The following is an 18,219-nucleotide window of genomic DNA, read 5'->3' as shown; positions in this document are numbered from 1 at the left end:
AGACGGCAAGGAATCCAAGCATCTCAGCTGCTCTGGGCCCCAACTTCTGACCCATAAGAAAGGCACACACCTAACCCCTCCCCAAGCTGAGGGAAGTGGGGTCCCTGGGGCTGATCTGAGCCTGGCCCCTGGACCCCACCTCATCTCTCCATTCTTGTGAGCCTTCAGTTCATTCCTTCTGACAAGGGTGGGGCTAGGCTCTCTGCTGTAGCAAGGCTGAGGGACCCTGGGAAGCTGACAGCCTTAAAGCTGCCTGCACCCAGGAGATGCCAATTCAAATGTAATCAATTCAAACACCATCAGCCCCGAGTGGGGATTCTGAAAGGGGGTGGGCGGACAGAGAGGGCTATAAGGGCTATAATTAGCATTCCCAGCATCCACCATCCCCAAGTGAAGATGCCAAAGATGAGGGATGGGCAGGCACCAGCACCGCAGTGCAAGTGCTCCTGGCTTGCACGGCAGGCAGCCGCCAGCCCTGGCCAGAGAGATCCCAGCCTTCCTCCTCTTGCCTCATCTATTTGATGCATCAAAACAGACTCACCGGCTTCTGAGGTGTGATCGCCCAGCGCTGAAAAGCTATAACTCTCCGAGCCCCACAGCACCCCTCCCCCAGCTCAGGCCAGCTGGGGTCCTCCTCCCCCGCCCCTGGGGGCCCCTTCTGAAGAGCGGGGCTCCGGAGCTAATCTGGTCTAATCAGTCATCTCTCCGGCTGGCGGGTCCCTGGCGCGGGGAGAGGATGCTGGTGTGGTTACCGCAGGACCCAGCATCTTTCCCAGGCAGAAGCAGCTGGGCATGCTCCATGGGCTCCCGCGGGGATTTCAGGGCCACGTGACTCTCCCTCCCCAAGCTGTCACTTAGGATCAGGAGTAAATAGTCCCCAGAAAGGTTTAACTCCATCCACACCAGCGACAAGCTGTTAACCACCCTGCTGGCTGCCCCCCCCCCCCGCCCTCGCTCCCTGCCCCCCAGGAGAGGTTAGAGTGGCTCTGCACAGCCTCCCTGGCCTTCCGCCACCAGCGCAAGGCTGCCCCCCAAAGGGGATCTGGGCCATCGTCAGGGTAAGAGTGCAGGGAGCCAGAAACTGCCCAGGCCTGGCATGGTGGGGACTTATCCAGCCCACCCCGTGGTCACTGTTCGGCTCTGTGGCTGCCCATCTCAAAGATGGACACTTCTCTGGGGTCAAGAGCGCTTGGCTGGGGCCCTGGGGCCTCACATACCCCCTCCCTCCACCCTAATACATTAGATTCAAAGGAACAATATTTGGAGAGGATCGGAGCCTGTTTTAAGATGCCACGTTCTCCTACGTCCTCAGCCCAAATTAATCTCCAATGACCTTGAGCAAGGATGCTAGCTGAGCCAGTGGGGGCCTGTGCTCTGCATTACTGGAAGCCAGAAGCAGGAAGAAGGGATCCAGACAACAGGGTTCTAGCCCTGCTTCTGCTGTATTCCAGCCCATGCTCTTAACACAAAGCTCACTCTCTCTCTCTCTGCCTCAACTCCTCTCTCTTCACATCTCCGTGGATGCCGGAAAAATAATAGAGCTCTGTCACAATGGGCAAGTACAATAGAAACACTGAATTTCATAGCCAGGATCAGAAAGATGGAAAGAAAATGGAGGGGCTCCCACCTGAAACTCCAGGCAGGTTCATGGGGTCTCCTTCCCACCGGCCCTTCAATCCAGAAGCTGGAGGCTGAACCAGAGGAACTCCTACCGTCACTTGGGAATACAGAAACATTTCAGGAAGCAGGGGCTAGATGAAAGGCCCACCCATGTGATAGTTATATCTTTATTAGATAAGCAGGATGTAGCTTATTAGTTTATTATGAGGACAAGTTGATTAAAATAATTATGACTATATCTCTTCACTCAAATACAAGTATTTACCCTTCTTCGTGGTCTCTTGTAACATGACCCGAGTGCCTCATTGTTTTTTCCAACTGAAGCCCTTATCTTTAAAAGGGATCCACTCTGGAAGGAGAAGGGGCAGAGACTGCCCTTCAGGAGGGGTTGGGACATGAGGGAGGGATAGAGGAGTCTGGTCCACAGCCCACTCCCACACACCATGGGGCGGCAGGAGCCAGGAGCCCAGAGAGGGCGAGGCCAGGGTCAGGAGGCACAGCTTGGCAGCAGCAAGCAACAGCTCAGCAGCCCTTGGGGAAGGGATCCTGGGTCACCCCCACTCCTCCCCCCTCCCCAGTTCAGCCAAGATGCCAGGCCAGCCCCTCCTTGGCTATGCCACTCAGCTGAAGGAGCAGAGAAGTCCTGGGCGCAGGCCCAGTGCCAGGCAGGGCCAGTTAAACTACATACCTGCCTGGCTCTCCAGGACCTGGCAAGCCTACCTGGTACGGGCAGAGGGAGACTCTGCTTCCCATCAGCGAGAGATGACGGGCTTTGGGGGGCTCTGGCCATGAGGAGCTGATGGGACAAAGTGGAGTGGAGGCCTGAGAGTACAGCCTCCAGCAGGTGGACAGGGAGGGTGGGAACGAGGCAAGGACCCTAGCCCACTTCCCACACAATCCTCAGACAGCTGGAAAGGGCAGGAGACTGGCAGATGGGCCTGCTGGGAGGGTTTCCTCTCCAGCAGACAGAGGGCAAGGCTACAGACAAGTCCCACAGATCTTGCGGAAGCCTGAGCCAGACTTGATGCTTCTGGGAGGTCGGAGTGTCTGTGGGGGCAGGAGGGGCCAAATGAGGCCTGGCATGGGTGCAGTGCCTTCATTTTTGGGGAGTGAGGTGGGAGAAATATTGCAGCAAGAGGGATCTAGTGAGGTGGCAGAGAAAATGAATTCCCTTTGCCAAATCCAAATTCTTGTTCTGTAAGCTCAGCAGAGGAGAAGCAAGTCTAATCTAATTGACTCAGGAGGGGAAGGCTTGCAGATGAGGCGCAAGGGAGAAAGGACTCTGAAGCAAGCACCTTGGTGATCCTGTCCCTCTTCTGCTCTAGAATCTATGGGCCCCACTGCTCAGGGGACAAAACCCAATTCTTAGTCACTTATTCAGTCTCTAAACACTCAGGTCCTCCCTGCCTTTTGAGTAGCATTGGCCTCCCCACCTCCCAACCTTGGCAGCAACTAGACTGATGGACTCTTTGCCACTCGAAAGTGGCCTGCCCATTCCTAATCGGTAGTTCTCATGAACCTCTCCTTCCCAGAATGCCTGACCCCTCCTCTTCTGCACCAGTCAGGGAGCGGGATGGTACGCTATCTCTGATGACCTCCCTGAATTCACACCCCAGCTCTACCCCTTACCAAGCTGAACAAGTTACTTGACTGTTGAGCCTCAGTTTTCCTCATCTGCAAAACAGGGTCTCTCTCCCCTTGACCATTCACTATCTTGACTCCTCACCTTTCTCACTCTACTGTGCTGGGATGTATGCCTTTCTGAGGCAGACCCAGTCGAGTTCACTCATCAGGTTTGCTGCCCTGTGACTTCTCTCCTGTGTCCTTTCTACCCTCTGGAGACACAGACTAGCTATGGGGGCACCACCTCCTCAAGGGTCCCGCAGGTTGGGGTCTGTGCTGGTGACTTGTCAGCAATCCAGCACAGCCTCCTGGTGTCCTCTGGGTCTCATCGACCAGCCCAGGAGCACCTGGGGGCAGAGCCCCAGGTGTGGATCTTAGCACAGCATGGCTGTGGCTCACGGATGAGAAGGGGGCCCTGGTGGAGTGACTGTCCACCCCCTGTGGCACCTTCTTGGAGGAAGTGTTCCGAACAGAATTAGGAAGATGTGACAGCAGCTGGGTAGGGCTCCCTGGGGGTGGAAGAGGTGTCAGCCAGGTTGGCATGGCCAAAGGGGGCACCAGCCCCAGATCAGGAACATGGTCAGGGCCATGGCTCTGCAGAAAGCATCCCTGCCACCTCTCCCTCTCCCTCTCCGTCCACTTTGGAGAAAGAGATAGGCCCTCCTGGAGACAGAATTCACAAAATCTACAGCTGGCTGTTTCAGCAGAAAGCAGGAGAAGGAGACAGGCAACCAGAAAAAAGACTTCCTGTTGGTCAGGAGTGGGTGTTATGTAAGGTCTCCAAGCATCAGCAAGACCCATCGCAGACCCCTAGTGCTTGAGATGTGGCAGGAATGGACAAGATGGCCCTATCAGCCTGAGGGGTGACAGATCTGTGGGTCACCAGTGAGCAGACCCATTAAGGCCTCGGTGAGGTAATTGTGTGAGCTTTGGTGCTCTCTTGTGGAATTATGCGGTAAGTGCATACAAATTTGCAATGGGTTTTACCCACATTTTGATCCTTTGCTTTCTCTTGTCCCATTCTGGCAGACAACCCTTCAACTGTAGGCACAGTTTGAATAATGGCATTGGTTGTGGATAATGTAAGAACCTCCTCCCAAACACCATGAAAGAGTGGGCTTGTTGACAGATAATCATCCTGCTTGTCTGATCCCGGGCAAATGTCAATCTTTGCTCATTGAAATTTGGCACATCCAACAGAGGGGAAAAATGGTTCCCTAAGTTGTCTGTCTCTCGGATTTTTATTATTACCCCTTGGGATACATGCTGGGGTCCTCAGAGTTTCTAACTCACCCACCAATCAAGTGTCATAAACGTTTATGGGGTCCATGGAACTGTGAAAACAAGGAGAGTCTATTGGAATCATTCATTCATTCACTCATCCACTAAAGATTTCCTGAGCAACTACCCTGTTCCAAGCCAGCACCTAGAATGCAGCAAGGATGCAGTGAGGCACAGAGCAGTGGTGTAAGAACACAGCCTGTGAAAATCGTCTTGGTTTTCTCATTCACTAAAACAGATAGGGATGATAGTGCCTCCCTCATAGAATTGTTGCAGGGATTAATTCAGATAATGTAGCAAAGCCCTTAGCTTTTAGGGCAGCTGCTGCTGCTACTGATATACAGAGTGGCCACCAAGTCTGGAAACATATGCAAATACATAATGAAAGCTTTGTTGATATTTCATTATAATATATAATAAAAAATAGTGTCTTTGTTTCCAGACTTTATGGTCCCCCTGTGTTGTCCCTGCCCTTGATGGGTTTTCTTTCAATCTAGACTACTGGTTCTCAAAGTGTGGGACCCAGACCAGCAACATCAGTAACCTGAGAACCTGTGAAAAATGCAAACTCTCAGACTCTGAATCAGAAACTCTAGGGTAGGGCCTAGCAATCTGTATTTTGACAAGCTTTCCAGGTAATAGTGATGCACGCTCAAGTTTGTGAACCACTGACATGGAGAATAAGATAAACATGTAAGCGAATAATTATAATTTTGGTAAGATTCCCTGAAGAAGCGATGTAATGAGCAGAGTCTTCGAAGAAGAGCACATGTTCCTCAGGTGGACACAAGCCATGTTAGCAGAGGGAGCTCCACTTGCAGAGGCTTGGGGGCATGGAAGGGAGGGGTGTGTTGGGGAACCACAGGTAATTTGGTTTTGCTAGAGGAGTGGGTTAAAGAGCAACCTGGGGAGTGTGGAAGGAAAGGCTGGAAAGGAAGGCAGGAGCCATGTTACGAAGCCCTTGAAGTGCCTGAATAATGTGGATTTAACCTGTGGTGATGGGAAGCCACAGAAGGGCTTTAAATGGAGAAGGATATGACCAAGTTTGCATTTCAGGAAAGAACCCACTCTTGCAGCAGGATGGCCTGGAAGATCGCTGGGAAGGCTGCTAGAATACCCCGGGTGATGTGGGCATGAACCCAGACGGCAGTCGTGGGGATGGCGAGGAGAGGGGGTTGAGAGATACACAGGAGGAGAACTGACAGAAGCCACGGGGATGGGGTAACAGAGGCGAGGGTCGAGGTGCCTCTGGGGTTCTTCTTTGGTGGTGCTTCTGATAAAGATGGAATAAAGGAGAAGGAGCAGATGTGGGGAAGGCGATGAGTACAGGACTGGCCGCACTGAGTCGGAGGAGCTCAGGGGAAAGCTCTGGGCTGTAGCTGAAGCAGGGATGAATTATGCCTCTGTTGTTTATTTCCCTGTCTCAGTTCAACAAATGTTGGGTTCATATCATGTGCCAGAAAGGTTCTAGGGACACAGAGGAAGCCGAAATAACAGGAATCTGCTTTTAGGTCCTTACATGGCAGTAGGGGGACACCAACAGTTAATAAATAAATACATATGCAAAAAAAGGTAGGTGCCATGAAGGGGAATAAGATAGACTGAGTGGGTCCAGGAAACCTCAGATGGACGTTAGGAAAGGCCTCTCTGAAGAGATAACACGGGGACTAAATGATAAGTAGGATCCAGATGTGTGAAAACAGGAGTGGGAACAGGAAGTGAAAGGTCCTGAGGTGGGAGTGCGCTCGGCATGATGGACAAAAAGTGAAATGAAAGTCAGCGTGGCTGGACGAGGCCAGAGAGGGGCTGGATCATGTCGGGAAATGGATGAAGTCAGACAGGCGGAAACACTTAGTAAAAGAGTTCAAGACCCAAACATACGTAAGGTGATGTTGAGGTGATCTCTTCAAGAAGGAGAAAAGAAAGAACAAGTCTTCACTGGAGCAAGAAGGATTTTGGTCTAATTTTAGGGAAAGCTCAGGCTGTAAGAGTCATGTGATGTCAGGACAATTTCCAAAGCAGATAATTTGTAAAATGTTTGTTGTTTCTTGTTTCTGTTTTTGTTTTAAGAATATGGTCAGCAGCCAAGGTGATGTAAGTGCTGGCTGATCTTGAGGCAGGGGGTGGAAAGGTGACTTCGCATGGTATAGACGGACGAGGATTTCAAAGACTCCCAAAGGGGTAGGAAGAGGGCCCTCCGTCCCTGGCTGGGCAGGGGCACCCTCTGGCAGTGCCGGGTGGCCGGGCTCCACCAACCTGCAGAATCTGAGGCCAGACCAGTCGGGAGGCCCACAGGCCTGAGCAGGACGAGCAACGCCCACGGAAATGAGGCCAGCACCCAGCCTGGCGGGGAGAGGGAGAGGCGAGGCCAAGGCAAGGGAAAGAGTACAATTGGGAGGAGGGGCCGCCCCCAGCCCAAAGGACTCTGTCCTCTCCTCCAGGGTTAAGTCCAGGGCCACTTCCCAAGGCACACCTTCTGCTGCCAGATCTCCTGACCAAGCCCTGGGGGAAAACAGAGAGCCCCTGTGTGCACACCCACCCCGTCCAGGAGAGCAAGAAGGACTGAAGTTGGCCCAAGCACCTCCCAGCCCGTCTGCTCTCCTCCATGGTGCACCTCATTCGCACCGTCCCTTCCGACTGCCCCAGTGTCCTGCCTCTGGTGGCCCCCAGGGCTTGGTCTCCTTCCTCTGGACCTTTGCCCAGCATGTCTAGAACAGTCTTTCCTCTGCTTTGGTGAGCCACCTCCTCCCACCTTCCAGCCCAGCCCAGTGCTCCACCCACCCCGCCCAGAATACCTTCTGTGACTGACACCAGCCACCTCCCAGGCCCACATAAACACACACAGATACAAGCCCCTGCCTCTGTCTGCAGCACTCGGAAGGCTTGCAGCCTCCTGGTCATCATGGACCCCAGCAACGCCTTCAGTGAGGAACCAGGCCTTTACCCAGCTCCCTCTCCTAGGAGGCTCTGCTGACGAGGAGCAAAACAGGACCAACGGGGAGATCGGAGATCGGAAAGGAAACTCCATCTTACTCACTTGATGAAATACACAGCTCCTTCCTGCGTGGAATCCATCTCCCAGCCCTTGGGCAAACCTGTGAGGGAAAAAAAAAATCACAAAATGAGAAGCTCTGGAACCATCTTTTCATCCACGTTGGCCCTCAATCCAATCTGCACCAGAAGGGATGGGGCTGGGAGCACCAGGAAACCAAACTGAAAGACAAGCTGACAGTGTTCAAGCTAACCATTTCACCCTTTTATGCCCACTATTCCTAGCAGTCTACTTTTCCAGCAAATACCATCAGAGTTGACAGTGAAGGGACCGAATGAGTCACTGCCTCACAGGGTCCACCCACTCGTTGGGTGAGCAGTTACCGGGCTTCTAGTCTGTGCCAGGCCCCAGGGCTATAGCAGTGAACACACAGATGGTTGCCCTGGACGGGTCCTGAGGGATCATCTGACCAGCCCCTTACATCAGAGAAGCAGAAGCTAGAGCCCAAGGTGGGCCCGGCACCCAAGACCTCACAGATAATTAGCACCCAGGATGCAAAAGAATTCAAGTCTCTGCTGCTCCAAGGACAAGACACCAAGCACCTGGGAAATCAGTCTCAGGAAAGTGGACAGAAGTTTGCTGCTGATGGTGGTGATTTTCTTTTGTTTTGTTTTTAATGGCACCCCTGGAAAAATTATCAATAAAAATGCTCAGTGAGGAGAACAACAGAAGCCCAGAGTGGGCATGGCCTAAAGAGCCAAGGAAGCTGACTGTGGCCCAGAGGTGCCTGGGCAGTCTCCGCAGGTGGGTGCAGCCCCTGCAGGTGGGTACAGTACCCTCAGGTGGGTGCAGCCCCCATAGGTGAGCACAGTCCCCTCAGGTGAGTGCAGCACCCACTGGACTCCAGAGAGGCACAGCACTCCATCTGCAAAGAGTACTCAGTGTTAGGCGGTCTCTCGTGCTGCCCACCCTCACAAAACAGCAACCCTGGCAGCATCCTACCTTCTGGCAAGCAGGATTCCTCCACCGAATGGCAGAGGAGGAGAGCCGAGACTCTCCCGAGAGCCCTGAGAGAATCCTCTGCAGGGGAGGGCCACACAGGTGACATCATTCCTTCTGAGGATGCAATAGCCCTGTGGCTGACATATTGGAAAACTGGTATGGATTCTCTTGAAAATCACTGCCTCCTTTCTGGTCAGCCCAAACACCTACCTTGCATATGAGGTTTTATAAAACATAGCCAATCACGGTCAGTCTGAATCTCTCCAGCCCATATTATCACTCTGGAGAGCAGAGTGGCCCATCTGGTTTTTATTCATTCATTTCATTCACCTATACTTATCAAGGGTCTGTATTTCCACCATTGCTGCTGATATTGAAGCTACTTCATAGAGATAATAACACTAACGAGTGCTTCCTCTAAGTCAGGCACTTTGCCTCTGCTAGTGCAGAGCAATATTATATTATAGGCATCAGCCTGAACATTTTTACAGATAAGGAAACAGAGGCCCAGAGAGGTTAGTCAACTTGCTTAAAGTCACACAGGAAGTGTCCAGACCAAGATGTGAGTGCTGGTCTGTTGCCCCCAAAGCCCATACTTTCCTCTGTGCTGCTCCATAAATGCTACTTGTTCCCTCGGTCCTGGTGGGAGCACGCTCCCATTCAAAAGGGCGTGGGTTGGCAGTCTCCCCAAGTAGAGGCATCCCCATTGGGTCAGAATCATAAATAATCCTGCCACTGTGATGTGCCTGGGAAAGAGGCCAGTGTGGATTATTTCCCCTGCCTTTTTCTAGCAACTTCCCTCCACACTGCCCTCTCTGCCTGGGCAACACCAAGAGTGCTTATATTCCCGTCCAGGCGTGGTGCCCACCGAGGCAGCTGCCCTCCCGGCAAGCTTCGTAGGCTATCTTAACACTTCCCAGCCTTGGACAGCCAGTTGGCTGCAGCCAAAAATGAAAGAATTGGTTCACAGGCTCTTATTCATCTTCCAGTTCTACCTTAGGGAGATGATGAGATGGATGGACACAAACTATAAACAGCTGAAATACTGAACCTGACAATGACAACCAACCCTGTAGATGAAAACAGCCACAGCCTTGGAGTCAGCAGGCCTTTCTCCAACTCGGAAATACAACAGTAACAAAAATATCAGAAGTTACATCCATTTACAGCAGCCTCTTGGGTGCCAGCCCTCCCATCCCCATTGTACAGATGAAAAAACTGTGTCTCAGAAGAATTAAACCACTTGCTCAAGGTGACAGTGACAGAAAGTAGAGCCAAGATATGAGCTCAGATCTCTCTACCTCCAGATCTTACGCATGTAACCATGAAACTGCCTTGCTTATGAGCCATGTGGCCTTGAGCCAGGTAATTCTTCTCTGCTTTTCAATTTTCCTGCCTTTAAAATGAATGAGTTGAATTACATGATCCCTGAAGTTCCCTCCAGCTCTAAAAACCCAATGATTCCAGCTCAGAATCTTAAAAAAAAAAAAAAAAAAAAAACAGTAGGCAGACACCGGCTGGACAATCCAAAACTTCAACCCAAATGTGGTCAGCAGAGCTGCTCCGGGAACCAGATGCCTGGTGTCTGTTCAGGTGAGGGCTTTGGGCGAAAGGGCCTGGGAGATTTTCAGTGTTGCCACACCCCCTTCTTACTGGCCTATGGTGGCCTTGTGGACTATTTGTAGTTCACTTGAAATACCCCAGGCCTTCTGATTCTTGGCATCTCCACATCTTCAGTTCAGACTGAAATCTTTTTCTTGGTTGCTTCTTTCATTGTTTGCCTGAACATATCCCATCTTTCCCATTAGCCTGTAGATTCCTGAGAGCTAGCAATGTTGTCTTCTACATAATAAGCAGTAAATGTTAGCCTTGGACCCTTTTAGTTCATGTTTCCCTCCAATAGGAAGGAGTTTCTACTAGTCACGTGGTGCTACTTAAATTTAAATTCATCAAAATTAGAAATTAAGTTCCTCAGTCCCACTAACCACATTCCAACTGCTCAGTAGCCACATGTGGCTGGTGGCTACGTATTGGGCAGTGCGGATAGAGTATTTCCCTCATGGGTGAAAGTTCTGTTGGGACAGCGCTAATTGGAATGGAGACAAGAGGGAACAGCCTGAAACACCCTTGAGGGTATTTTCTGACTGGACCAGGGCAGGGCAGTGGGGGGTAAGAGAGGATTAAATCTTGGTCCTCAAAGGTCTGTCCCAGATACTAATCTGGAAGCTTGGAGAGACCCAGAGGTGAGCATCAACCTTCCTACAACATCCTCCAGGTGGTGGCCCAAATGGCCAAACTGGGTCCATCCATGGAGAAAGGGAAAAGTCAGAAGAAAGCTGGCAGTGGGGCTAGTTCCTGTTGCTCCATCAAGCTGTTGCTTCCTCCTCCACTGCAGAGGCAGGGGCAGACCAGCTCCTTACCTGGGCTGGAGGAGTGTCCACTCTGGATGGGCGATTCCATACCAGGGTGCAGCCAGCTGGTTGACTTTTCCTCATCACTATAAAGGACCAAAAAGAAAGTGTCAGATACAAGAGAGGCTTCCCTGACCTGGACACCCACCCCCAAATTCATGTCAACACTGACTTTCCCATCCCAGAGCCCCGAGACAGGAGCGCCCACAGTGCCACTCATTCATTCATATTCACAGAGTATTTACTGAACAGACCCTGGGGATTCAGAGGTGAACACTGTCTAAACCCTGACCTCAAGGAATGTATAACCCACCAGGGAAACAAACACATAAAATGATAGCTGCAATATAATGTGATAGGAAATATAATCCCTATTACTGCAATGCACAGAAAGCATTATATGATCATAGGGAAGGGAGCACTAACTGGAATGGAGACAAGAGGGAACAGCCTGAAAGCATCACCAAAGTGACCACATTTGAAGTGATTGCTGAAGTCAGGTGTGAAGAACAGGGAAAGTCTTTAACTGGCAGCTTCTCAAATGGATAAGAAAAGGAGGGGGCTGAGTGAACCAATAATGCTATAGACACTCAGTCATGACATTCCTTCAAATTAGGAATTTTACAGATTATGAATCTGAGGTGCAGAGAGGTTAAGTAATTTGCCCAAAGCCACACAGCCAATAAGTGATGAAGCCAGGATTCAAACCTAAATCTGTCCCCTCCCAAACCCTAGCCCTTTCTAGTATCTCACACCCAGTAAGGTGTGCTCCCCAACAATGCGGAGTTTCTGGGCTCTAGATCTGTTGGCAAATGAGCCCATCTACATGTCTCAACCCCCACCAACTGACACAGAGTTTTCCAGAGTTAGAGGTAACCCAGCATGAAACACCTGATCTTGGCCAATCCAAATATGTGGAGGAGGGACCTCTCAGATCACCAGAACCATCCGGCTTTAGGGAGGGGCTTTGGGACTTGGGGCAAGGCTTCACTAAATGTTTTTAAGATATAATTGACATATAATAAACTCCAGTATAAAAGACTCCACTAAATTTTTATTGAAGTAAGATAAACAGTAAATGGCACATATTTAAAATGTACAACTTGCTAAGTTTTGACAGATGTATACACCCACGAAACTATCACCCAAGTCAAGACAATGAGGCCCCCAAATTTTCCTTGTGTCCCTTTGTAATTCCTTCCTACCACTTTTCCCCACCTTGCTATTTCCCAACCTCCCGGCCACCTTCCACCCCTCCCCGGCAACAACTGATCTGCTTTCTGTTCCTATTGATTAGTTTTTCTAGAGTTTCGAGGGTTTTATATAAATGGAATCATTTAAGTCAGATTTTTTTGTCTGGCTTCTTTCTGTCCTTCTTCCATGTTGTAGCAAATGTTAATAGCTCATTGCATTTTATTGGCGAGTAGTATTCTACTGGAGGATAGACCAGTTGTTCAGCCATTCACCTGTACATGGATATTTAGGTTGTGTCCAGTTCTTGACCATTGCAAATAAAGCTGCTAGGAACATTCATGTACAAGTCTTCTTATGGACATAACCTTTTTTTTCCCCCTTGACTCTACTAAATTACATTTAAAACCTTCTGTAGGAAGAGATTTTCCAGCTGACCCACATCTCTGATAAGGAGAGAAGGAAAGTCACTGTTCTAGTGTCCCCGGGACCCCCGATCCATTGTGAACCACTGGGGATCTAACACACCAGGTCTCTGGTCTGGGTTTGGGGAAAGGAGGCCAAGGAAGGGAAAAAGGTGTGAGGGGAAATTCAGCCAGTACACTCACCCCCTTACACCAACTCTTCAGCCCCTGGGAGACTTTCAGCCCCTGATCCCTCCCCTCCTCTCACACTGTCAGCTCCCTTAGACTTTGCTTCTATCTCCACCCTGCCTGGACTCCCACTGGGTCACAGAGCTGGACACAGCCTCACCACGCCCTCATCTTCCTCTTCCCCTTGTCCTTCCACTGCACTCCCCTTGCTGACTCTGGGCCCAGAACAATCCATTCATAAGCTTTCTCCACTCCAGCCTTGGGACGATGGGAAAACTATGGACTGGGAGGACTGCTATGGACTGGGAGGACTCCTATGGACTGGGAGGACTGCTATCAGAACAAATCCACAGCTCCACTGGGCTCTGAGCACCACCTAGAATCTTCTTCAGGATCCCCAGTCACCCTTTGCAGATTGCTCTGAGGCCTTCCCAGCAACCTCAAGTCCCAAGCCTGCCCCTTCAGTCTCAACAGATGATCTTATCTCTTAAGAAAAAATAGAAACCACTGGGCAGGAACTTCTCCACTACTCCCAACACCCTCCCCCCCCGCCCCACAAAACTTACCTATATTCCCACCCATCCTTTAATACATGCCTCTATTTTGCAGAAGAGGTAGTCTTCTCCCATTTAAAGCTAATCCCTCCACCCTTTCCCATCTTTTACAGAACCTTACTCTATTAAGCATCCTAGCCTTGATTCTTCAACTTCTCTCTCTCTATCGGGTCCATCTCTTAAGCAACTACCCTCCTATCTGTCTTCCACAATGTGAGCCCTCTGCCTCCCTCTCACTACCATGGCCCCTTCCAGCTTCCTTTTTCACTCTCCTCTTTTTCCTGACCAAACATTTCTCTTAGATACCAGTGTCTTCAGTTTTCTCCACTTCCTTCCTCCCACTCACCAATCCACTGCAATGTGGTTTCTGTTCCCAACCTTCCCCTAAAACCACTTTCCCAGAGGTCATTCCTAAATCCAATAGACATTTTCCAGTCTTCAGCTCAGTTGGCTTGTCTGCTGCATTCAACACGGTTGCCCATTTCTTCCTTCCACCTGGCATGCCCACCTCTGCAGGCCCTTGGTCTTCTTCCCTGACTCCCCTCCTCTATCCCCTCCCTAAAGGCCGGTGCTGTCTGGATGCCCTTCTCTCTTCACCCTCACACACTGCTTGGTGGCTCCACCTCTACAGGGTGACTCCCAGGACTTCTTTCCAGCTCAGGTCTCTCTCTCCTCAACCCCTAACCTGCCCATCCATCTGCCTCTTCCATGCTGCCCCCTGAATGGCCCTCCAGGACCTCAAAGTCAATGTTTCCCCATTGGACCTGTACTCTCCCTAAAATCTGCTCCTCTGCCCACACTCTTGATCTTTGCCAAACTCAAGTTAGAAATTCTGAGGTTGATCTTTGCTTCTTCCCTTTCGCTCACAGCACTCAGACAATAGAGGAACACCCTCAGTGCTACTCCTAAAGATTTCTCCCTCTCTCCCTCTCCTTCACTTCTATCCTCACAGCCTTGCAGCTGTCTTCTAGATACACACACACACACACACACACACACACACATATACACATATACATATATATATATTTTGGTAATTTTTTGTGTGTGTGGTAACATATATACAACACAACTTTCCCATTTTAACCACTTTCAGGTATACAATTTCCTGGTGTTAATTACATTCACAGTGTTGTGCCACCATCCCCACCATCCATTACCAAAACTTTTCCATCACCCCAAACAGAAACTCTGTACCCATCAAGCAATAACTCCCTGGAGACTTTTGTAATTATCTCCTAACTGCCTTGCCTACCTCAAATTTCTTCTGCTTCTTCCTTTTCACCCCCAAATCATCATCCACGCAGCTGCCAGAGGGATCTGACTAGGTCAAGGCCCTGTTTAAAGTTTCCTTTGGCTTCCCATCGCCTACAGGATCAAATCCAAATACCTCAGCTTGGTACATGGGCCTCTCTGCAGCTGCCCCTTCTTTCCTCTTCTCTCTTCTACTCTGCAGCACCCCAGCAGCCTATACCCACCTCTACCGAACCTCTCGAATGTTCTAGATGCTCTGTGACCCACCGGTGCCTCCCTCACCACAGGCCTCTGCTCTGAAGGCCACTTTCTCTCTAGTCTCGCTCTCCTCTCTGATTAGCTCAAATATTTCCTCCTCAGGGAGGCCCTCCCTGACCTCTCCAGAGAGCGTGGTTCTTTCCTCCTTATACTCCTACAGGACCAGGCAAATGCCTCTAGAATGTGTCGCACTATTTTCTAAGTATTTATTTGTATTCCCCTTTCCCCACTACTTTAAAGACAAGTCCTGTATCTTATCCTTTTTTTTTCTCCATTGTCTAACATTGTGGCAGACAAACAGCAGATGCTCAGCAAACGTTTGTAGAAAGAAAAACAAAAAAGAAGCAGGAAGGCAGGCAAGAAGATTGAGAAGAAAGATGAGAAGAGCAGAATTTGTCACTTCCATCAGAATACCTGAGGAGCTTGTAGAAGTTCTCGTTTAAGGCCCTACTCCCAGTTCTGAATTGGATCTCTGGGCAGGAGGGGATGGTTAGGAATCTGAGGGCTCAGGAATCTGCATTTTAATAAGTTCCTTTGGCAATTCTAATGTACTCTAAAGCCTCAAACCACTGACCAAGAGGACTCCAATTTTAAGGTTGTTTAAGTTCCATTATCTAAGAATCTAACCTAGGGTCAAGAATTTTAATGGAGTTAATTTCTAAGATAATACGATGACAACATCAGTTATGATATTGGCGGTGACACATACAGAAGAAAAGCCTGAAGCAAATGTGGAAACTGAGAAACCCCAAAGAGAAACCCCAAGAAAGGCCATGTGATACAAAGGGGACAGCAATGGACTGAAGTCAGCGGACACTTGGCTTAGTCCAAACTCTGATTAACTAGTGGCTTTATCCTAAACAAGTAATTTCCATTTCTCTAGACCTTAGTCTCCCGATCTGAAAAACGAGGTTTCTTTCAGCTCTAACGTTCTGTGAGCAGCTATGGGGAGGCAGGGAGAGCTCATCACGTGTGGTAACAGAACAGCATGCAAGGCTTTTGACTTGCTACAGTATTGGGAGATTTCTATCCTGGCAAAAGACAACTGTAATAGAAGCAGGCCAAAATAGGACCAGCGGGAGTCACCCTGTTATAACGAGATTATGCCAGAGCTGTTTTGGTTTATGAAATTAATATAACAATGCTGATACATTACTGAGAGCAGCAAAGCCTCTCTCTCTCTCAAGAATGCCAGATGTACTGTGAGCATCTTTTCCTTCCCCTTCATCAGAGCCCCAAACAGAAGCACCAAGGGGGCGGGGCTGCTGCCCGGGGACACAGAGTCCTGGTGAGGGAGAGCCGGTAACTCTGTGGCAGAGGCTGCATCCCCTGGTGTGCTGATCACTTGGCCTAAGTCTTCCCGTAGGAAAGTGGGGGAGGAAAACAATAAATGAAAGAAGGCACCCCCGCTCCTTCCAGCGGACTGAGCTGAGAGGAAAGGACTCCAGGCTGCGCCGGTGCGTCTAGTCCTCCTCCCCAGGCCTTCCTGTCCCGCTCTGGGAAGAGGGGAAAGGCCGGCACCTCCCCTCCCCTGCCCAGCCCTGCCATTCCGAGCTGAGGACTTTGGACCATTGAGGAAAAGGCGCGAGAGACATTCAAACCAGCATCCTGATAAACTTATTAGTCACGCCTGCCGTTCCAGCCACGGCTCCCCCCGTCCTCTCCAGCCTGCCCCCAGCCCTGCCACCTTTCAAGTTGGACTTGAAAGAGAAAATGAGAAAAAAGAAAAACATACTTGATGAAGAAGATTCTCCCACCGCTGTCAACTCCATAGGTCCAGCGGCCGGGCAGGTCCAGCCAGTCAATCTCATCAGCCATCTCGGTGTCCCCACAGCCCCTCTGACTCTCTGCCCACCCTGGCGCTGTGCTGGCGGGAGCCGGGTGCTTCCTGCCCAGGAGCCCCCACTTTCTGCCTCCTCCCAGAAGCCGCGCTGGGGGAGGGGTGCCCGAGGGCGTCCAGCCCCGGCTCCCGGCGTACCTCCCGAGGCTCTGGCAGTGACTTTGGCCTCTCGCTGAAGGCGAGCTGGCAGCCAGCCGGGCAGCAGGCAAGAGGCAAGCCTTAACCCTGGTCCAGCCGGGAGCACTGGGAGCGGGCGGCCTCAGCCACCGCCTGCCTCCTGGAACCCGAGGTCCTCTTCGGACGGCCTCTTTAACTTTAATGACGGGCAATTAGTGCGGATGAGTAATTATGACGCGTCTCTCGCCTGCACTGTTAACGGGAATCGCCGAGGTCTCCGGCCCTCCCGGCTCGGTCTCCGCCGCCCGCCAGCGAGACGAGGCGCTGGAGCGGGAAGGATCCCTCCCCGAAAGAGCAGGTTGCTGTGTGTGGACGAGGGGTGTTGCCTTCTCGGCTCGCAGCTCTGAAGCCTCCACTCAAACCAGTGGCGGGGCGAGAGGAAGGCGGAGCCAGGCCGCCGCCTCGGGAGGTAATTCACAGCCCGGAGACTCAGCCTGCAGCCCCGCGGATCCGCGAAGTCCGGGCGCAGGACGCACGGCGCAGGGCGCAGAACGCAGGGGAACCAGTTTGACTGAAGGAGCTTGGAATCATGAACTTGAGGGACGTGTCCAGCCACTGAACGGAAAAAAAGGAAGTGGTCAAACCTGGTTCTACTCGGTGGGAGGTTGGTAGAGGAACAAAGGTCAAAGGCAGGCAAGAGCGGCGCGGGTGTAACTAGCAAGGGGCCTGACAAGCCTCTTCCCGGCAGGTAAGCTCTGCCAAGATGTCAGCCTAATTAGTCAAGCTTGTATTTACCTTTCTTTTCAGGCACCTCCTCCAAGAAGCCTACCATGACTAAGTAGAATCGTCAGACAGTAGTAGCACACTCAGAAACCAATAGCCTTTATGTCCTTCAGCTTCATTCACCCTAACTTGCACCAGGAAAGGAAAAGAAATGAGAGAGAGAGAGAGAGAGAGAGAGAGAGAGAGAGAGAGAGAGAGAGAGAGAGGGAGAGAGGGAAGGGAATGTGTTCTGTGTATACAGAACAGGTTGTGAGCATTCAGGACTGGCATATCACAAATGGCATTGCTGGAGCCCACGGTTCTGCTCTCTCTGGGTGTATATCAAATTTGGGGGCCTGTGTCCCCTGAGGCATAGATTAGGTGCACACCCTTTCAGTCCATTTTCCAGACCCAAGGGAATAATTAGACAATAGGAGAGACACCTCACTTAAAGGAAACAGTGTGTTGCATTTCAGCTGGCAAGTGTCTGTTGAGTGAACATACTTGTTGCCAACATTCTAAGGAACTGGATACCATTCCACCCGGGTAACTCCTATTCATCCCTTCAGTGACCACCCATGTGTCACCTCTAGAGGAAACCATTCCTGCCTCCACCTTCAGATAGATGTATATGTTTATCCTTTATGGGTCCTGACGCCTTATGAATAACCCTGTAGGGCTACTTATCACACTGAATGCAATCCTGGTTTTACTCATCTGA

The 18,219-nt window shown here is 50.8% G+C and overlaps 1 protein-coding gene across 3 annotated transcripts in view; it reads right to left on the bottom strand.

Moving 5' to 3' along the window:
• The window catches only part of PLEKHA6 (pleckstrin homology domain containing A6), a 138,380-nt gene extending 121,053 nt beyond the window's left edge, over positions 1–17,327 (bottom strand). For 2 of the 3 annotated variants that reach the window (XM_037824976.1, XM_037824977.1), the window contains exons 1-3: positions 16,515–17,327; positions 10,939–11,015; positions 7,562–7,619 (exon numbers count right to left, since the gene is read on the bottom strand). In XM_037824976.1, coding sequence (XP_037680904.1) covers positions 7,562–7,619; positions 10,939–11,015; positions 16,515–16,597 — 218 coding nt within the window. In that variant the 5' untranslated portion in view covers positions 16,598–17,327. The remainder of the gene's footprint in view (positions 1–7,561; positions 7,620–10,938; positions 11,016–16,514) is intronic. The other variant, XM_037824978.1, reaches the window with a different exon arrangement.
• Between the last annotated feature and the right edge of the window lie 892 nt (positions 17,328–18,219).

Source organism: Choloepus didactylus, chromosome 2, assembly GCF_015220235.1.
Source record: "Choloepus didactylus isolate mChoDid1 chromosome 2, mChoDid1.pri, whole genome shotgun sequence".
In the NCBI taxonomy this organism is placed as follows: domain Eukaryota; kingdom Metazoa; phylum Chordata; class Mammalia; order Pilosa; family Megalonychidae; genus Choloepus; species Choloepus didactylus.
The sequence above is the reverse complement of the archived record's forward strand: the minus strand, read 5'-3'. Positions and strand labels throughout refer to the sequence as shown.